The sequence below is a fragment of the Artibeus jamaicensis genome, unplaced genomic scaffold (genome assembly GCF_021234435.1).
Source record: "Artibeus jamaicensis isolate MK-2021 breed Jamaican fruit bat unplaced genomic scaffold, CSHL_Jam_final scaffold_3307, whole genome shotgun sequence".
Classification (NCBI taxonomy): domain Eukaryota; kingdom Metazoa; phylum Chordata; class Mammalia; order Chiroptera; family Phyllostomidae; genus Artibeus; species Artibeus jamaicensis.
The window spans coordinates 6959888-6982511 of record NW_026522040.1 but is presented as its reverse complement, the minus strand read 5'-3'; the positions used below and the strand labels follow the sequence as shown (position 1 = coordinate 6982511).

The following is a 22624-nucleotide window of genomic DNA, read 5'->3' as shown; positions in this document are numbered from 1 at the left end:
GGGGGAGGTACAGAGAATAAGTAGCACAGACGGCAGGCAGAAAATAGACGGGAGAGGGCAAGAATAGTATGGGAAATGTAAAAGCTAAAGAACTTATGACACATGGACATGAACTAAAGGGGGGGAATGTGGGAGGGAGACGGTGTGCAGGGTGGAGGGGAATGAAGGGGGGAAATGGGACAACTGTAATAATATAATCAGTAAAATATATTTAAAAACATAAATTATCCATATAAGGTCTTCCATGACATACTACAGTTGGAGGTAAAAACCATTTTGTTAAAAAATAATTTCCTGACCAAATGCCAAAATGCAAACAAGTATCAAGATTACCTTGTCAAGACCATAAGGAAATGCTTCATTTAAAGTAGCAGGCTCCAAGTATCTAAAAATAATATTGTCTCTTTGATAGGCATGAAACACACCCCAATCAGTAAGAACATATACTCATAACAATTTACAATTAAGTATCACCTCAAACATTCTCTAATATTTTTATAGAACTGATGATGTATCAGTGCAAGTGACTGATGAGGCAATGAAAGACTTTGCTGCAGTTAATTTAAGTGATGTGTGTATGCAAATTGTGAGGGTGTTTTTTTTTCTTCTTTTTTTTTTTTAAAGATTTTATTTATTTCCTTTTAGAGAGAGGGAAAAGGAGGAAGAAAGATAGAGAGACAAACACCAATGTGTGAGAGATACACCAATCAGTTGCCTCCTGCACACCACCAAATAGGAACCCAGCTTGAAACCCAGGCACGTGCCCTCACCGGAAGGAAATGGGCAACCTTTTGCTCGCAGGCCAGCAGGCAATCCACTGAGTCACAGCAGCCAGGGCTATGAGGGTCTTTTATGTTCCAGGTGACATATTTCTGTATTTAAATTTTAAATGATTTTCCATCACCTAACAAAGGTTAATAGTAAATAATTCCATGTTAAGAGCCTGGGGAAACAGTTCAAATGTCTAGCTACTGCTAACAGATTTCTCTCTGTAGGTTAACAGTAATCCCAAATGCAAGCATACAGTCAATACAAAGTCACTTACTTTTCCACCAACGTTTGTACACATCCCTTCCAGGAAGGCATCTGTAGGGCAAGGTCTGCTATTGCTAAAGCCAGCTGAATAAGGAGAGAAATTAAATAAATGAATAGAACAGGGGAACAGAAACAGGGTTACCATCAATATTAACTGAAAAACAAAGACACTAAATTTCTTCCAAACAATATGACAAGACTAGCACACCCCCATATCCTGTGACCCCCCCCCAACTATCTGTATCATATAAACCCTTACGGGCTAGCTACAAATTGCTGGGATTTAAAAGGTAACCTCTGAAAATGAAAAACAAAAAACAACAAAAAGAAGAAAAAACAGTCTATAAACTTTCCTCAGAATATATACTTACTTTTATTTGGCAATACCGTAACACTTCATGGACAGATAAATAACGCTTTGCCAAAAGGCCAAAGCTACTGACAAAGTCAGCCCACTGACTCACTCAAGCAATGGACTGCCATTTCCGTTCTCTTTCCATGTCTCATCTTGAAGCCTTACGCAAAAGCCTCCTTCCTTTTCAAGGGCACTTCTGTGCCAGGCAGAGAGAACACATGTAGGTGTGTATCCACTAAAGCTTCCAGTTTCCCTTCCTAACACTATTTCCTTGTCTAGGGGGGAAAGGTCAAATGCTCTAGTTCACTATTTAGTTCACGACACTTTTATTAGCCAATCGGTCTAGGGAAGATGTTTTTTAAAGACAACTAGGTAGACCTCTGGCCCAGAAGAGCACAGTGTTTTTATCATATGCAATTTTAACGGAGGGGGTGTTTGCGTGTGTAGTGCACCTGGCTGCCCACGAAAACCTACACTTACCTCCCTCACTTCCAGTATTTAAATTAGTTGGAAATCAAATGAACTCTAAGATTAATACGGAAGATTTAACTTTTCACTTTCTATCCACCTATATGAATACAGCAATGAATTCGTAATAAAGTTAACAGTACTTCACAAGAACAGAACCTCTCAAACAGAACCTCTTTGCAATGTCCATCAAAATTAACTTGATATCCAAGTGGTCTTAACACATTTCCCTCATGAGAAGCCTAGAATTTACCTGAGTTACAATGACAGGTGACAAGTCTTTCAAGTTCTGGATATGAGTTAGTAATGAGTCCCGTAAAGAGGCATGAGAGTCTGTAGGGAGCTCATAAAATGAGGTCTGGATCTTCATTTTCATTGTCTGTGCAGCAAAATAGCATGATTCTACATCCTGTCGGATCTGTAACAATTGGTCTGAAATTTCCCATGCATGAACCTGAAATCATATCAAACAAAATGGCTTAAAAACTATTTTTCTAAATTTTAATACCATACAGCCTCAATACATATAAACAAATCAGATGAAAGCATAGTGAAAGAAAAATCTGACAAGCTAAATTACCCAATAATTCAGCCAATACTTCAAATTCTACATTTATAGGCCCTGTTCAACAAAAATATTACCTAAATTCTTCTCACTTATTCTAGAAAGTCATATATGAGAGTTATCAACTGAATCAATAAATCTAAACCTACTGATTAGAATCATTCATTGTGTAGGGAGGGGAAAGAGTATGAAGAAAAAAATGTCATAAAAGTTTCTACTAAAATGTCACTGTATAACTTTCCAACCCTAATCTATACGTTGGATATTTCTTCTCTTTTCCATTTAAAAATAAATAAACTTTGTTCACTCTGAGAATTGAGTCTGGAAACTATTTTAACATATCAATAAACAGGAGACTATATTTCATATAGTCTCAATAAGGCCTATATTTCAATCTTTAGTTCCTGATAAAACCTCAGAAAAACTATCTCAACCCAAGTGAATTATCTCACATAAGTGAATTATTTTTTATGTATTTCTATTTGGCCAAGCACCATATATGCTACTAAAATCATTTTCACAAGAGCAAATAAATTTATCTACAGAAATAATAAATAGAACAAAAGCATAGAATTTGGTCTCTAACAGCTAATCATAGTAAGAAAAGGGAGTCAGTCCTATACTGAAAGATAACTTTGAGAATAAATGAAGCAGTACACAACAGGCAACTAAGTAACAACTGATAAATTCTAAAGCATCTACACCAATTCTACACCAAACTGCCTCTGCCTGGGAGGAGGCTAAAACAGACTAGCAACAATGGACTGAAAAAAAAAATTCAACCTCAATTCAGGAATAGAGCCAACTGTGAAGAGAGATCACACGGATTTACCTAGTCCATTTTTTATGAAGATAGAGCACTTCACAAGTAATGCATTAGTGAATCTTCAAGATCTTTCCAAAGATAAACAGGAAATCAAGGAAGAGAAAAAGGTAAAAATAAATGGCCTGTACAAGTTCCCAAAGTACATTAAAAATAGAGACCTTAAAATTCACCACAGATTTCTTGAAATAAAACTTAGCTTTAAATCAGTAAGCTGGTAGAATATACTTTAATCATGAAACATTAACTTTTTTTCTAAATAAAATGTTTTATTACCATTTTTGGAATTTGTACCCCAGTATATCAGGAAAAAAAATCTTCCAGTCACATAGTTTTTTATCACCCCCAAGACTTTATTTATTTATTTTTAGAGAAAAGAGAAGGGAGGGAGAAAAGGAGGGAAAGAAACATCAATATGAGAGGGAAACATCAATGAGTTACCTCTCTATGCACCCAGGCCAAGGACCAAACACGCAAGCTAGGCAGGTGCCCCGACCCGAATCAATCTGGAGACCTTCCGATTCGTGGGACGATGCCCCAGCTGAGCCGCACCATGTACGACAGAGCCCAGCCACACAGTTTTTAGTTATTCATTGTTCAACCAGTAACCCAATCACATGCTACTTTAACCAGCCATCAAAATACATTTTGCTCAAACTGATATATTTTTTAAAGATTTTATTTCTTTATATTTAGGGAGAGAGGAAATGAGGGAGAAAGAGGAGAGAAATATAGATCAGTTGCTTCCTACATGCCCCCAACTGGGACAGCCTGCAAACTAGGCATGTGCTCTGACAGGGATTGAACCATCAACCTTTTTTTTAATCTGCAGGATGATGCCCAACAACTGAGCCACACAGGTCAGGGCTCAAAGTGATATTTTAAAAAATAATAGCAAAAAGATTCTATGAAGCTTTGGAATTTCCATAAATTCCTTCATAAAAACAGAACCAACTTATGCTCTAGATGGAGGTATTGGCAGACATAGCTTACCTCTTTGCAAAACCACATCAAAATTACAACTAAAATATAGAAACGCCATTGCTTGGAACCATCAGAAATCCAGTTGAATGGAAGTCTGATAACTAAAGAATTAAAGAAACCACATTCATCCAGACTGAGCACAGACCAGACAAACTGGTGCCATATCTGTGACTCCATCAATCTGGCTAACACTGTCTGACCTGTGTAGGAGATCCCCAGAGACTCCACCCCACCCAGATTACAGGCCTACCCAAGCTGCTTTTCCATATGAATGGCTGGTATTGGCTCATGCTTCACAATTTCCTAAATCCTCTCAAACAAGTAATAGCTGGCACCTGTGAGCGCCGGGCCAGGCACTAGCAGCATCCAGCCTACATTCACAGCTTGGCTTCACTGGCAATCTCCAAATAAGTAGCACAAGTAAGCCCTCTGACTGCTTTATAGCTCAGGCAAGATAGCCCTGGGCAAAACACAGGTGGGGGGGTGGTGCTGAACTTGGCCTGCACTACTTGGGAAACCCCAGGGCCAGCACACCTAATGGAGAGCTACAGACCATGCTGGAGCACCATCACCCTGTCCCTGTCCATCCATGCAGCTGACTGGCCTGGGTAATTCCTTGCCATTGACCTGCCAACAGCAACCAAGACTCAACTACAAGAGGAGGGTGTACTCAGTGCACATGAAGAGCACACCTCAAGTACTCAGTTTGGGTGATAGGGAAGGTTGTGCCACTGGACCCTACAGGACACGTACTACATTAGGCCACGCAACCAAGACACAAAGTCAAAGCAACTCTACCTAATACATAGAAATAAACACAGAGAGGCTGCCAAAATGAGGAGACAAAGAAGCACGGCCCAAATGAAGGAAAAGATCCAAACTCCAGAAAAAAAGCTAAATGAAATGCAGACAAGCAATCTATCAGGCGCAGAGTTTAAAACACTGGTTTTAAGAATGCTCAAGGAACTTACTGAGGACCTCAGCAGCATAAAAAAGATCCAATCAGAAACACTAACTGAAATAAGAACAAATTTACAACAATAGAGTGGATGAAGCCAAGAATCAAATCAATAATTTGGAACATAAGAAAAAAAATCAGAACAAGAAGAAAAAAGAACCCCCAAATATGAGCATAGTATAAGCATCCCTAGGAAATTTGAAGAGATCCAACACTCATATCATAGAGGTACCAGAAGGAGAAGAGAAAGAGCAAGAAATTGGAAATCCACTTGAAAAAATAATGAAAGAAAACTTCCCTAATTTGGTGAAAGAAATAGCCAAAGTCCAGGAAGCACAGAGAGTCCCATACAAGATGGTGTCCAAAGAGATCCGATCCAAGAGACATCAAAATTAAAATGCCAAAGATTAAAGATAGAGAATCTTAAAAACAGCAACAAAAAAGCAGATAATTACCTATAAACGAGTGCCCATAAGACTGTCAGCTGATTTCTCAAAAGAAACTTTGCAGGCTAGAAGAGATTGGCAAGACATATTAAGTCATGAAAAGCAGAAACCCAGAGCCAAGACTGCTCTACCCAGCAAAGCTTCATTTAGACTTGAAGGGCAGATAAAGAGCTTCCCAGACAAGAAAAAACTAAAGGAGTTCATCATCACCAAACAGTTATTATATGAAATGTTAACAGAAATTATTTAAGATAAAAAAAGATATCAAAACTATGAACAATAAAATGGCCAAAATACCTATCTATCAATAAGTGAATCTAAAAAGCAAACTACACAGATGAGAAAAACAGAGACAGAATTATGGAGTCAGAGAGCGTTTTGATGGCTGCCACATGGGAGGCAGGTGTGAGGGAAAGGGTGGAGAGGGGATTAAGAAGTACAAACAAGGTAGTTACAGAATGGCCATGGGCATGTACAGTACAGCACAGAAAATGGAGTAGCCAACGGACTCACACTCATGACCAATGGTGTGGTGAGTGTCTAAGGGAATGGGGGGCACTGAGTGGAGAGGGTGCACGGGGGAAAATCAGGACAACTGTAATAGCATAATCAATAAAATAAACTTTTTACATCTTTTTTTTGTTTTATTTATTTATTTTTAGTGACAGGGGAAAGGAGGGAGAAAGAGAGGGAGAGAAACATCAATGTGTGGTTGCCTCTCACGTGGCCCCCACTGGGGAACCTGGCCTGCAACCCAGGCACGTGCCCTGACTGGGAATCGAACCAGAGACCCTTTGGTTCGCAGCCCATGCTCAATCCATTGAGCCATACCAGCCAGGACAAAAATATAACTTTTTTAAAAAGAGCAATCAAACAGGAAAACCAAAGCACTATAGACATTTATAACAAACCTAGGTGTTATCCAATTATCTCCAAGAACTCCAAATTATAAGTGTTGGGGACAAACCAGTAACGTCTGTAAGACTTGTATAGTTTCAGCTTCAGTAAAAGTCGAAGTAGGGGAACTTCCGCCAAGATGGAGGCATAGGTGGATGTGCCGTGCCTTCTCACACAACCAAGTTTAGAGACAACTAAATTTTAGCAACAGAAAACACAGCCAGAACACGGAAAATTGAACTTTTCGGAAGTCCGTTAACAACAAATTCTTCAGCCTGACCGGTAAGGGGCAAAACCAGCGGCTGGTGAAGCAGGATTGCACAGGACTCAGTCAGACGGACTCAGGCGCGGAATCCAGGGCGCAGGGTTGGACCTAGTGAGCGACCGAGCAAGCCACCAGGCGAGCGACCGCGGGGGAGACAGCGGGGAAGCGGTGCTGTGTGTTGACTGTGGTCGCCCATTTGTGCGCGGGTGGACAGGCGAGGGAGTGGGCGGTTGGACCGGGCCGGCGGGTCCCCACGGCAAGCGGCAGTGGAGGGCGCTGCCATTTCCCTGCTCTGACCACGCCCCCACATACAGCTTCATAACCCAGCGACTCTGAGTGGCCCGGCCCAGGTGAACCACCTAAGATGCTAATCCTCACCCAGCTGTGAGAAACAGCAGAGGGGGTCGCCATTTCCCCGCTATGACCACGCTCCCACATACAGCATCACAACCCAGCGACCTGGGAGTCCAAGCCACCGCTTCTCACACTTAAAGGGCCAGAACAGACCAAAAATGTCGCAAGAAGACCTCAAAGCCCCAGAGCCCATAGATCTAAGCGATGAAGAAATAGCAAAACTCTCAGACGCACAGTTTAAAACACTGGTCATCAGGATCCTCACAGAACTGGTTGATTATAGCCACAAATTAGACAAATATATAAAGGTGAAACTAATTGAAATGAATGGAATTGCACAGGACACCAATCGCAATGAAAAGGAAACTGGGACTCAAATCAATGGAGTGGACCAGAAGAAAGCAAATAATGGCCAAACAGAAAAGAGTCAAGAAGCAAGAATTCAAAGAAATGAGGAGAGTCTGAGGAACCTCCAGGACATCTTTAAACGCTCCAACATCCGAATTATAGGGGTACCAGAAGGGGGAAAGGCACAGCCACCAGTGGAAAACTTATTTGAACAAATAATGAAGGAGAATTTCCCCAATCTGGCAAAGGAAATAGACTTCCAGGAAATCCAGGAAGCTCAGAGAGTCCCAAAGAAGTTGGACCCAAGAAGGAACACACCAAGGCACATCATAATTACATTAGCCAAGATTAAAATGAAGGAGAGAATCCTAGAAGCAGCAAGAGCTAAGGGGACAGTCACCTACAAAGGAGTCCCCATCAGACTGTCAGCGGATTTCTCAAAAGAGACCTTACAGGCAAGAAGGGGCTGGAAAGAGATATTCCAAGTCATGAAATCTAAAGACCTACAACCAAGATTGCTCTATCCAGCAAAACTTTCATTTAAAATGGAAGGACAGATAAGGTGCTTCTCAGATAAGATCAAATTCAAGGAGTTCATCATCACCAAGCCCTTATTATATGAAATGTTAAAGGGACTTATCTAAGAAAAAGAAGTTAAAGAAACATGAACAGTGAAAGGACAACAAACTCACAGTTATTAACAACCACACCTAAAACGAAAGCAAACTAAAAGGACAGCTAGATCAGGAGTGGAAACATAGAAAAGAAGATCTCAAGGAGGGTTAGCAACAGGGGAGTGGGAGGAGGAGAAGGGGGGAGAAGGTACAGAAAATAAGTAGCATAGACAGTAGAAAGAAAATAGATTGGGGGGGCAAGAATAGCATGGAAAATATAGAATCTAAAGGACTTGAGACACATGGTCATAAACTAAAGGGGGGTAATGGTGGGGATGGGGGGTAGGGTGGAGGGGAATGAAGGGGGGAATAGAACAACTGTAACAGCATAATCAATAAAAAAATTTTTAAAAAGTCGAAGTAGAAGGAACAGGCTGGCTAATGGATCTCAGAGCAGACGAACAACAGAAGAGCCAATGGGTGTTCACTAGAAAGCACAGGGAACCAATCTGAGAACTGTATTTGAAAATGGAAGGGGTTTTAGCGAGTAGAAAGGTAAGTAGAAGAGGCCTACCTAAGGCCTCAGGAGAAGGGAGCCTCTATAGACTCTTGGAACTGAAGAGCTACAACAGGCTCCAAAGCGAGGAGAAAGTGGCATAAACAGAATCAAAAATACACAGGACAAGTACAACAGAGACAAAAAGGAAAAAGGAGAAGGTAACAGAGCTAGGAAATCAGCAATAAACCACCATATTTGTAAATACTACCTGAAAACAACAGATAAGGAAACTCTTGAATTTGGAAATACTATCCTTAACTATGCCTTCTGAAAGTTTGGAAAAACTAACTTCACAAAAAATAACAATTGATATGTACACACACACACACACACACACACATACGGAAAACAAGAAAATAATAAACAGAGTAACATCCCTACAAGAAAAGCAGGCCAGAAAAACATTTTAAAAACCAGTTAAAAGTCCAAAGGACATAAGAACCGTCCTGAAAGAGCTCCCAGTGGCCACAGCTAAAAAACCTGGATAACAAAATTGATAGTTTTAGATGATAACTCAAAAATTAAAAAAAAAAATCCATGAGTGCATACTGGTATGAATTAACAAGTGAGTAAATAACTCTTAAGAAGTTACTTATAGGTATATGACACCTTATCTACAGAAGAATGACAGTTAACGTAGAAGGAATGAGAAAAGCAGAAAAACCACCATTACACCATTTCAAGTAATTGCTACTGGCAAGATTCACATATAAATGATAGAATTAGTGGGTGAAACTTTAAAGAGAAAAATGGTATTGAAAGTGTTATACCCCCATATTTATTAGTTATCATGGTGGTCTTACTCTATGTCCACAGTCTCTGACATTTACCATGTAAGAACTCAGACTACTCTGCTGGAGAGACAATGTCAAGAGACCAGTAGCCTTGATGAGTGTGGCTTAGTTGGCTGGGTGTCACCCCACAAAGTGAAAGGTTGGCAGTTCGATTCCCAGCCAGGGCACAAGCCAGGGTTACAGGCCAGTCCCCAGTTAAGGGCATGTGAGAGGCAATGGATGTAGTTTCTCTCATACATCAGTGTTCCTCTCCCTCTCTTTCTCCCTCCCTTCCCCTCTCTCTAAAAAAAAAAATAGATAAAATATTTTTAAGGTTTTTAAAAAAGATTTTATTTACTTATCTTTAGAGGGGAAGGGAAGGAGAGAGGGAGAGAAACATCAATGTATGGTTGCCTCTTGGGGGTCCCCTGCTGGGAACTGGCCTGCAACCCAGGCATGTGCCCTGACTGGGAATCGAAGGGGTGACCCTTTGGTTCTCAGGCCCGAGCTCAATCCACTGAGCTATATCAGACAGGATGGTAAATAAAATCTTTTTTAAAAAAAAGAGAGAGAGAGAGAGAGAGAGAGAGAGACACCAGGAAATATCTGGAAAGTCATAGAAAGCAAGAGGCGCACAGCTAAATTTAGCCTATCAGTCATTCCTCCCAGAGCGCCAAGCATGTAAGTAAAGCCATCTTCGAACCTCCACACCAGCTCTTCCACCACACGTGTGCCTCATACGATTGTCTTCCACAGAGTCCCACTTGAATTCGCGACCTACAAAGTGATGAGGCATAATGAACCGGTTTTTGTTCTAAGTCACTGTTCTGAGGTACCGTAATTTGTTTCACAGTAGTAGATCATGTGAACAGAGACAGACAATCGATAGTACGTGCATCCTGGGAATGGTACCATACTGACAGTAGGTCCAAATCAACCTGTCTCATCAAGCCTCTGGATCCAGCTAGCAATCTGCAGGAAACAGAAATACAGCAGAGAGGAGAACTGTATCATTAACTATACCATTATCAAAATCCAGACTGTAGGGACTCGCAACATGTCAAATGGCCCATATTCCTCAACAGATTAATAATCTACAGAGAGAAACTTCAGATTAAAAGACACTTGAAAGACATTTTAAAAACCAACAGGAAGACCAAAGTATGATGTTGAAGGGTACCCACTTGGGTGATAAAACCATAAAGATAAATAAAAAAAGAGATTAATATGAAAGGAAAGAGGTTACTTTTAGGGAGAGGGAGCAGTTATGTCAAATCAGGCACAAGGAAGACTTCTGGAGTGGCGAGTGAAGTTCTATTTCTTGACTTGAGTGTTGGCTTCAAGGACACTGTATACAGTAATTCACCAAGTTACACATTTGTTCTGTATGGTTTTCTGTATCTGTTTAAAAACAGAATACAATAAAACAACAACAAAAAAACCCAATATTGCCAGCCCTGGCTGGTGTAGCTCAGTGGATTGAGCACGGGCCTGCAAACCAGACAATTGCGGTTCGATTCCCAGTTAGGGGACGTGCCTGGGTTGCAGGCCAGTTCCCTGCAGGCCAGTTTCCAGCAGGGGATGCATGAAAGGTAACCACACATTGATGTTTCTCTCCCTCTCTCCTTCCCTTCCCCTCTAAAGATAAATAAAATCTTTATTAAAAAAAAAAAACAATATTGCCTATTATTAAATTGTACTAGTATGAGAGCCTTTCTCCCTTGTGAAAAATTCATTGACTGTGCCATGCTATGTGAACTTTAATCTGAGTGGCAGAAACTAGCAAATAATACCAACTGTATCTGTAACATTCTGGGTTATGCATATTTCTGACTTAAATATTTCTATCTCCTTAAAAGGAGAGATCTGAAGGATGAAAGGCAAAACCAAAAGTCAAAACAAAACAAAAATATAATTTCCTTCTGGAAAACTGGGAGTAGGAATGCAAAGATTTATTTTCCAAGCACCTTTAATATGTTTGAATATTTTTTAACATATCAATTGGAATTGCCTTTAGAAATAAAGATGTATTTAACAGCCCTAATATGAAAAGATCTCCAAAATACAAGGTCCAGCAGAAGTAACGCCTGCTTGAGTGCGGTTGATAGGCAGTAATGCGGATGTAATAATTTATAGTTTTAATTTGAACATTTCTCCTAAAATGTCACATGGTGTGCTTGAGTGTAATATTGTTATGTTACAGAATTACATGCTTATGATTTTGTAATGAAAGATGGGTGTTATTTCTGCCAGACCCTATGTATAATTGAAAAACAAAGATACAGATCTTTTTGTAAATATTTGGATTACACTTTTTTTTTTAGAAAAGTGAAATTTTTTTAACTACAGGATTTAGTTTTATGCCCTACATGTTCCCCAAACAACCTGAAACTATCACTCTCATAGCATTTATCAGGTACATTACCTTCAGTTATAACACACTAGCTGGCATTACACCAATTTTACAGCCTAAAACAAGTACAAAGATGAATAAAAATAACTTGTTTAGCCCTGGCTGGTGTGGTACAGTAGACTGAATGCTGGCCCGTGAACCAAAGAGTTGCCGGTTTGAGTCCCAGTCAGGGCACACACCTGGGCCGTGGGCCAGGTCCCGGTGGGGGGCGTGCAGGAGGCACTGCACTTTGGTGTTTCTCTCCCTCTCTTTCTCCCTCCCTTCCCCTATGCATAAAAATAAATAAATAAAATCTTTAAAAATAATAATAATAAAATTTTAAATAACTTGTTTGAAGACATCAAAAACTACCAAGACAGCCAGGACATGAGGCCACAGATTCCAGAGACAGGGAATAGAGAGCAGAGAGTTCGGTCCAGTATTTGACTCCACTTTTCCTCTCAAGGCATTTACCTATTTGAAAGTGGAAGACAAAAGGCTAAGAAGAAGCTGAAGATCCTTGGGCAGTCTAGTAAGACTAGGGGGATGAAAACAAATTTAGGGCTCACCAAGGAAGAGGAGCCCGGGTAACACTCCTCAGTTTCAGCTGGGACTCGGCGAAGGAAATAGGAACTATACCTCAAAAGACTGAACCGTCTCCAGGATAGACCAGATGCCAGACCACAAAACAAGTCTTAATAAACATAGAAGGGGTGAAATCACAGAAATTATTTTTTGAATCACAATGAAATTAATAGAAGAAAACCTGGAAAATTCACAAGTATGGAAAAATTAAATACATTCTAAAGCATACAGTGGGTTAAAAAAGAAATTAGGAAATATCTTAAGACAAATGAAAATAGAAACACAATATACCAAAACTTATGAAATGCACTGAAACAGTTCTAAGAATTTTACAGCTTTTTACACTTACATTAAAAAAAGAAGCACGTCTCGCCCTAGCCGGTGTAGCTCAGTTGGTTGGAGCATTGTCCCGTAGCCGAAAGGTTGCGGGTTCGATTCCCGGTCAGGGCACATACCTAGGTTGTGGGTTCCATCCCCAGTCCGGGTGCGTATGATCCCCGGTCCAGGCGTGTAGGGGAGGCAACCATTCGATGTTTTTCTCCCTCCCTTCCTCTCTCCCTTCCTCTCTCTCTAAAAGCAATGGAAAAAAAATGTCCTTGGGTGAGAATTGAAAAAAGAAAAAAGAAAAAGAAAAAGAAAAAGAAAAAGAAGCACATCTCAAACCAACCACCTAACTTTACACCTTAAGGATCTAGAAAAAGAACACACTAAACCCAAAGCTAGCATAAGGAAGGAAATAATAAAGATTAGAGCAAAAATATAAAAAACAGAAAATAGGAAAACCAATATGTGATTCTTTAAAAAGATCATCCAAATTAACAAACCTTTAGTCTAGATTAAGAAAAAAGGCAGAAATGAAATGACAGTGGGGGCATTACTATCAATGTTATAGAAACAAAAAGGATTATAAGAAATATGCCCTGGCTAGTGTAGCTCAATGGATTGAGCACAGGCCTTTGAACCAAAAGATCACGGTTAGATTCCCCGACAGGGCACATGCCTGGGTTGCGGGCCAGTTCCCAGCAGGGGATGCACCAGAAGCAAGCATACATTGATATTTCTCTCCCTCTCTCCTTCCCTTCTAAAGAGAAATAAAAAAAAAAAAAAAGAAATACTATGAACTATACACCAACAAATTACATAATCTAGATTAAATGCACAAATTCCTAGATACATACCAAGACTGAATCAAGAATAGAAAATCTGAATAGACTGTATTACTATAACTAGCAAAGAGATTAAATTAGTACTCTAAAACCTAAAACAAAGAAACAAAGTAATGTAAAACAAAGAAAAGCCCAGGACCAGATGGATTTATTGGTGAATTCTACCAAACATTTACAGAAGACTTAACACCAATCCTTCTCAAACTCTTCCAAGAAAATTAAAGAAAAGGAGGGAACACTTTCTAATTCATTTCATGAAGCCAGCATCACTGTTACCAAAGCCAGACAAAAGATTCCGTAAGAAAACTACAAACCAGTATCTCTTATGAATACTGATGGAAAAAAAAAACCTTCAACAAAATACTTGCAAACCAAATTCAATATTCATCCTTGTGCAGGGGCCATGCTAATCTTCTCTGTATCATTAAAAATATGGAATGCCTCACAAATTAGTGTGTCATCCGTGTGCAGGGGCCACACTAATCTTCAAATTCAGTATTAAAGGATTATATACCATGACCGTGTAGAATTTATTCATGAAATGCAAGGGTGGTTTAACATATAAAAATTAAACAATGTAATAAACCACATTAATAGAATGAGCAAAAACATAAACATCTCCATTGATACAAAAGAGGTATTTGACAAAATTTAAAACTCTTTCATGATAAAGATACTCAACAAACTAAAAACAGAAGGAAATTATCCCAGCACCGTGAAGACCATACAGTCATGCACGGGCTGCATAATAACGTTTCAACAATGGACAGCATATGCACGGGGTCCCGCAGATCACAGTGGAGCTGAGAAACTCCTATCACCTAGTGACACTGCAGCTGCCATAATGTCGTATGTGTAGCATCTAGTTGTGCTAGTGTAAACGAAGCTACTGCACCACCAGTGACACAAAGTACAGCACATACAACTACGTATAGTACATAATACTTGAGAGTGATAATAAAAACTTGGTTACTGGTTTATGTATTCACTATACCATTTATCGCTTAGAATGTACTCTTTCAACATATAAAAGAAGTCTGCTGTAAACATGCAGTTATGCAGGGAACAGCCTCATATACATCTTGTGTTTACCATGTCTCATAATTATATCATTTTCTCTTGTGCTTAATTTAATACCATATTTTTTACTATATTTAGTGCAGCCTAACTCTACAGTGTTTACGAAGTCCACAGTAGGGTACAGTAATGTCCTAGCCTTCATATTCATTCACCATTCGCTCACTGAATTACCCATCGCAACTTTTGTTCTGCAAGTTCCATCCATGGTAAATGCCCTATATAATTGTACCATTTCTTTTTTTAAAGATTTAATTTATTTTAGAAAGAGGGGAAGGGTGGGTGAGAAACACCAATGTGTGGTTGCCTATCATGTACCCTCTATTGGGGACCTGACCTGGCCTGGGTTGAGGACCCAACCCAGGCACATGCCCTGACTGGGAATTGAACCAGCGATCCTTTGGTTAGCAGGCCTGCACTCAATCCACTGAGCCACACAAGCCGGGTAGGTGTACCATTTTTTAAAAATCTTTTTTAATCCTCACCCAAGGATGTTTACTGATTTCGGGGGTAAGGGAGTGGAGAAGCATCAATGTGAAAGAGAAACATAAATGGGTTGTCTCCCATACATGACCCGACTGAGATCAAACCCACAACCTTCTGGTGTGTGGGATAATGCTCCAAACAACTGAGCTACCTGGCCAGAGCTTTTAAATCTTTTGTATGTTATTTTTTACGGTAGCTTTTCCATATTTGTTTTTTATTATAGTATTTTATTAAAGTATTGTAGGCATATATTATAATATTAGGTACAGGTGTACAACACAGTGACCTTTCATATGTTTAGATACACAAATACTTTCCATGTGTTACAACTGCCTACAGTGTTCAGTATACTGACATGCTGTACAGATTTGCAGCCTAGGAACAACAGGCTATCCTACACAGTCTGGGTGTAGTAAGCTACACCATCTAGGTTTATATAAATATACTCTGTGATGTTTGCACAACAATGAAATCACTTAATGATGAATTTCACAGAACATACTGCCATTATTAAGTGTAACATGACTTTATATGAAAACCTACAATGAGCATCATACTCAATAGTCAAAGAATGACAGCTCTTAAAAACCATAAAGTCAGGAACAAGACAAGGATGCCCAGTTTTGCCACTTCTATTCACCATAGCATTAGAAGTTCTACCCAAACCAATTATGCAAGGAAAAGACGAATAAAGCATCCAAATTGGACAGGAAAAAATGATGTCTGCTCACATATAACATGATCTTATATGTAGAAAGCCATAAAAATATCCTCAAAACCTGACAGAACTAATAAATGATGAATTCGGCAAAGTTGCAAAATACAAAATCAACACCCCAAAATCTGATGTTTTTTATACACTAACAGTAAACGATCTAAAAAGGAAATTAAAAAAACAATCGCATTTATAATAGTATCAAAAGGAAGAAAATACTCAAGAGTAAAGCAAGGAGGCAAAAAGACTTGAACTATACTGAAAACTACAAAAGATTACTGAAAGAAACCAAAGACACCAATGAATGGAGAGAGCCCGTGTTCGAGGACTGGATGACATACTCCTGTTGTCAATACTACCCAAAGTAATCCACAGAATCAATGCAATCCCTATCAAAATCCTAATGACTTTTTTTTTTTTTTTTTGCGGAAATAGAAAAATCCACCAGAAAATCCATATGGAATCTCAAGGAACCCTACATAGTCGAGGAACCCTACATAGCCAAAACAATCTTGAAAAACAGCAAATTTGAAGGTCTCACATTTTTTATTTCAAAATGTACTACAAAACCAAAGTAATGAAAACATCATGGTACTGGCATACAGATAGATATATAGACCAATGGAACTAACTCTCACAAATACAGTCAAATGATCTTCAGCAAGGGTGCCAAAGCTACACAATGGGGAGGGTCTCTTTAACAAATAGTGTTGGGAAAATTGCATAGCTATAAGAAAAAGAAAGAAGTCAGGCCCTATACAAAAACTAACTCAAAATGAATTAATGACCTAAATATAGTAAGACCTGAAACTATAACCCCCCCAAAAAAGGAGGGAAACTTCATGACATTAAATTTGATAATGATTTCATAAACATGACACAAAAAGCACAGGAAACAATAGTAATAACAGATCAATGGGACTACATTAAACTTTAAAACTTCTATGCAGCAAATCAACAGAGTGAAAAAGCAACCTAAAGAATGGGAGAACCATCAATCTGATACGGAGTTAATATGAGGAATATATAAAGAACTCCTACAACTCAGCACCAAAAATACAAATCACCCAGCTATAAAATGGGCAAAGGACCTGAAAAGGCATTTCCCTAAAGGTGTTATTAAAATGGCCAACAAAATATGCTTGACATCACTAGTCATCAGAGAAATGTAAATCAAACCACAATGAGATATCACTTCATACCTGTTATGATGGCCACCATGAAAAAAAAAAAAAAACCAGAAAAGAAGTACATACTGGTGAGGATGAGGAGATATCAGAACCATTCTGCACTACTGGCAATGTAAAAAAGTATAGCCACTATAAAAAACATTACAGTGATTCCTCAAAAAGTTAAGAACAGAATTGCCATATAAATGCAGAATAAATGAAAACAGATCTTGAAAAGACAGTTACATGCCCATGTTCACTGCAGCACTATTCACAAAAGTTGAACAACTCAAAAGTTCACTGACAGAGGAATAGATAAATAAAATGTGGTATATACACAAAATGGATAGCTATTCGGCCTTAAAAAGTAAGGAGTACCATTACATGCTACAACATTGATAAACTTTGAGAACATGATGCTAAGTGAAATAAGCCGAATCCATAGAGACAAAGTTAGAATTTTGGTTGTGAGGGCTGAGTGGAGGAGATGATGGGAAGAGTTACTGTTTAACGAGAACACAGTATCAGCTGGAGAAGATGCAAGTTCTGGAGATGAACTATGGTGATAATAGTACAACAATGTGAATGTATTTAATGCCACTGAGCTGTATACTTTAAAACGGTAAATTTTATGTTTGTACATTTTAACGCCAAAGAAAGAAAGAGGTCTGGCTTGTGAAGCTCAGTGCACTGAGCATGGGCTGTGAACCAAAGGGTTGCCGGTTTTATTCCCAGTCAGGGCACATGCCTGGGTTGCAGGCCTGACCCTCAGTGGGGGACACTCAAGAGGCAACCACACACTGATGTTTCTCTCTCTTTCTTGCTCCTTCCCTTCCCCTCTCTCTACAAATAAAAATAAATAAAATCTTAAAAAAAGAGAGAAACAGTTTAGAATCTATTCAACCCCTACTTAGATTAAAGGAATCTGGTCCTATCATGAACACCTGCCTGAAGCAAATGAAACCATTCCAGGAGGAAAAAAAATCATTTATAATCTCTTTAACTTTTTTTGTAAGATTTTATTTATTTATCTTTAGAGGGGAAGGGAAGGAGAGGGGGAGAGAAATATTAATGTCTGGTTGCCTCGTGTGTCCACTGCTGGGAACTGGCCTGCAACCCAGGCATGTGCCCTGACTGGGAATCGGACCGGTGACCCTTCGCTTTGCAGGCCTGCGCTCAATCCACTGAGCTACAGCAGCCAGGGCTAATCTCTTTAACTTTTCATAAACAGTATACCCAGTAACAAACAAAAGCAAGACTAAATGATAACAAAAGAAGTAGGGGGAACAGACAATTAAAAAAAACCTATCTAAATAAGGGAATTATTAGGTGAGGACTAAAATAATTGTGATATCCTAACAGAAGTGATGAAACATAACATCATCAATAATGAGACAAACACATTTTATGTGACTCCTGATGTGACTCACTAAAAATGACGAATTATCACCCAAACAGTATTCTTCCAAAAAATGTTTAACTTGAATGCAATCATAAGAAAACAACCAGACAAATCCAAACAGTGGGGCATATTAAAAACAAAACCAAATTGGGCCTAGACGTGTTTTTTAACGTGGCTATCATAAAAAAAAAAGAAATAGCCCAGGAACTAAAGAGACATAACAACTATAAGCAATGCATTATCCTTGACTGGATCCTACAACTCTGTAAAACTCAGAATCTATAACTGAGACAATGAGGAGACTGGAACATGGACCGTGTGTTAGCTGTTACCATTGTATCATATTGAATTTCTTGAGAGGGACAATGGTTTTAGTTTAGTATAGAAAAATGTCCATAAAGATATATGTCAAAATATTTGGGGTACAGCATTATGAGGTCTGAAATTTAATTCTAAAAGGCTAAAAAATACACAGAGAACTGACAGAAAAAAAGGAAATGGGGCACTATCAAATTGAGAAGGGTATATTTTGTTCATTATACTATTCTTTCAAGTTATCTATTTTTCAAAATGAACATTTGGAAAAAAAATAATAAAATAGCTGGTTAATATATTCAGTGAATTAGAAGTGGAGACTTATCATGAAGAAATGGAATCTATAAAAAAAGTCAAATGAAAATCTAGAACTAGAAAATACAGTCGCTGAAATTAAGAACCAAATGGAAGGATTAAACACCAAATCAAACAACTGAAGAAAAGATTACTAGACTAGAAAATAGACCAACAGAAAATAAGGTCAAAGCGCAAAGTCAAAAATGACAGGAGATAAAGATGGGAAGGATCTGAGTGACATGTGAAACCGAGAGTTTAACACACATATAACTGAAGTCCCAGAAGGAACAGAAAAAACAGGTCAGAAGAACTATTTAAAGAAAACGACTGAGAAATGTCCAATTGGAGAAAAGACACCAAACCACAGATTTAAGAAAATCTATAAACCTTAAGGACAAAAAAAAAAAAAAGAGACCTACACACATCATAATAAACTACTTTAAAAAAAAAAAAAAAAGACAAAGAGGAAAATCTTAAAGGCCAGAGGAAAAAAGATGTATTATCTTTAAAGAAACAATTAAACTGATAGCTGACTTGTTGACATAAAAAATAGGAACTAAGCATCTTCACAGTACTGAAAGAAAGACACTGCCAATCGGTTATTTTAAACCCAGCAAAAATAATCCTTCTGAAATTCGACAAAATTAAGACATTTTAAGATGAAAAAGAAAAATAAAAAAGAGAAGGGAGAGCCCTGACCAGGTAGCTCAGTAGTTGGAGTGTTGTCCCAATAAGCCAAGACTGTGGCTTTGATCCCCAATCGGGACACATAAAAGAATCAACTAATGAATACATAAGTAAGTGAAACAAGAAATCAATGTCGCTCTCTCTCAAACAATTAAAAAGAGAAAGGATAGAGTTCGTTAACAACAGACCCACAAAGAAAAAAATATGAAAGGCTATTCTTCATGAAGAAGGAAAGTAATTCTGCATGGAAACATGGAAATCAGGAAGGGACAGGGTAATTGAAAGGCTAAGTATGAACCATAAATATCTATGAACACTGACTATATAATACAATAACAGATACTGTGGGGTTTAAATATACTGAGAGGTGTTCTACATCCACCTAAGATGTAGAAAGTTGAAAAGAACACTGTTTTCAAGTCACCAAAAGCAAACAAAACCACGAAATAACTTTTCTTAAATGCATCATTAGAAAGCAGAGGTCCCAGGACCCAAGTGGACTGAAATCTAAAAACTGCCCAACAACAGTAGACAAGCACTGGCTGACCTGGAGTAGAACAAAAGAGTAAAAGATGCAGGGCACTAGTCAACCAGGTAATAAAAATTCAGCTAAAATTATCAACAAACCGATAAAAGCTGAGTGTGGGCTAACACGTGCCAATAAAATCCCTGGGACTCAAACATAAGAAGCCTTTCACAATCACATACAGGCTCTTCTCCACAGACGTCAACCAGATACTCAGGGGAAAGACTGCAAATGGGGCAGGAGATCAGAGAAAACCTCCTTTGGTGGGTTAGTCCTAGAAGACAGGAGCCGCCTCAACTGCAGAAAAAATGGCACAAAAGGCTCTGAAAAGACCCTTTTACCCTACCGAACAGAAGCCTTAAGTTGTGTGGGAGGAGTAGCACATCACGTCACCCTGGGGTACAGCTTAAGACCCATCGCTGTTACAGTAAGGGTAAAAGAAAAAACCTCTTTCCCTGTAGGAAAGGGCATAAACCAGTCTTGAGCCAATGATGCAATCTATACCAGGGCCACCAGAGGTCTACCACTGAGGAAATAGCAAAACATGTTTATCCTGCACAAGACTGGAGAGATGCAAGGCAAAGCATGAATGCCACAGGTGAGGGCAGGATCAATGAGAAAGTCCCACCAATGAGAACAGGTCAGTGCAACTGCTAATGACTATGGTAGACCAGGGCAACAGAACTTTGGCCACAAGAGGCACTTAAACATATCTTTTAAAAAATAAAGCATATATTAAATTATTAAATATGAAGCAAGATGACAAGATACCATCATCTCCTAAGTCTGTAACACATCTTTGTTTTCACAAATGGGAAGCCCAGCCTTTAATTAGGCAGCTCAGATACTTAAAGGATTGGGAGTCAGCTGTAAGAACAGAATCCAAAATGTATACAGAGGGAAAGGGCAACCAAGAAAAAGCAAATCAGTTCTTTACAGATAAAGAAAACAAAGGCACTGAGAAGATGAGACATTTTTCATTCAGAATCCTCATTTGTGGGACTTCACTTGCTTTGACCAAATAAAGACTTGGGGTTTTTTGTTTTAAATATGTATTTTATTTTAGCAATGAGAAGGTCATTATTTTCCTAGTTAAAATCTGAAGGTTTAAAAATTTCAGGGTCAGGCCCTAGCTGGTGTAGCTCAGGGGATTGAGCACAGGCCTGCGAACCAGAGTATCGTGGTTCCATTCCCAGTCAGGGCACATGCCAAGGTTGCAGGCCACTTTCCAGCAGAGGATGCATGAGAGGCAACCATACATTGATATTTCTCTCCCTATCTCCTTCCCTTCCCCTCTAAAGATAAATAAAATAAAATAAAATAAAATAAAATAAAATAAAATAAAAAATGAAATGAAATGAAATGAAATGAAATGAAATAAAATAAAATAAAAAACTATAAAATTTCAGGGTCAGGGAAAGGAACCTTAAAACCTCCACAAAATGAGTCTTTTCTGGAATGAGCTTACTTTAAAAATATTACCAGGATTTTTGAAAAAGAGAAACAGCACTTAGCCCTAGGCAACTAAATCAAACATAAAACTTACACTTTCTAATACCCATTATACTAGTATCTAGTTCTTAAATTTTTTAATAAATTAAAATATAGATGGCAGCTATATGAATTTGCTAGGACAATTCTAAGAGGAACTAGTCTTAGAAAAAAAAATTGCTCCTTGTGCAAAGGTATCAGGTAAAACCAAAGTGAAAGAAGAGCAGTCTTCTCATTTCAAGCATCCCTATTGGTCTCCATGCTGCCTCACCCACTGGTCAAATGTGTCTCTATTTTCAAATATTTGCCTTTTGGGATAAGAATAAATGATAAGAGAGTGACATCTAAAGAAACCTGGCAAACTTGAATATCATAAGTACGCTGTCAAAAGTTACCTGGGATGATACTGCCAGCACTATATATTAAGGGGATAAAATTGATTAGTTTAAATTCCAGACAGGTTTAACAATTGTTGGCATGCCAAAACAAATCATCTTATTCCCGTCACTGAATCATAAAGAAAATGCAACCAAATCCTGATACCCCAGGCACTATAGTATAGCGCTCACTGTTCTTTCCTCTGCTAAGCTGCAGAAAGAAGGAAGAGAAGATAGGAAAAGAGTTTCTTTAGGAGAGAATAAAGCACTTACACTTCATAGGACTTTCTAGCCACAGATGCCAGGTGCTACCCACTGAAATCCAGGCTTGGACTAAGCTCCACATTTCTGAAAGGACCATTTCAACCGAAGCCTGGGGCTCAGAGTCAGCAGGAGGAAGCTGGGGCTCCCACTAACAGCACATTTCAAAGAGGCTGCAACAAGAGAACATTTTCCATATAAGTATCTAATTCCAATCTTCCATTTCACAAAGCA

The 22624-nt window shown here is 38.7% G+C and overlaps 1 protein-coding gene and 1 pseudogene across 4 annotated transcripts in view; both read right to left on the bottom strand.

Annotated features, from left to right (window-relative positions):
• The window catches only part of TNPO3 (transportin 3), a 103637-nt gene that overhangs the window by 67777 nt on the left and 13236 nt on the right, over positions 1 to 22624 (bottom strand). The window contains exons 2-4 of one of the 4 annotated variants that reach the window (XM_053657077.1): positions 22403 to 22563; positions 2112 to 2312; positions 1046 to 1119 (exon numbers count right to left, since the gene is read on the bottom strand). In XM_053657077.1, the coding sequence (XP_053513052.1) occupies positions 1046 to 1119; positions 2112 to 2234 (197 nt within the window). In that variant the 5' untranslated portion in view covers positions 2235 to 2312; positions 22403 to 22563. Of the gene's footprint in view, positions 1 to 1045; positions 1120 to 2111; positions 2313 to 12770; positions 12796 to 12876; positions 12967 to 22402; positions 22564 to 22624 lie in introns of those variants that run through there. The other 3 variants (XM_053657078.1, XM_053657079.1, XM_053657076.1) reach the window with 3 other exon arrangements.
• On the bottom strand, positions 13945 to 14028 carry LOC119065658 (uncharacterized; annotated as a pseudogene).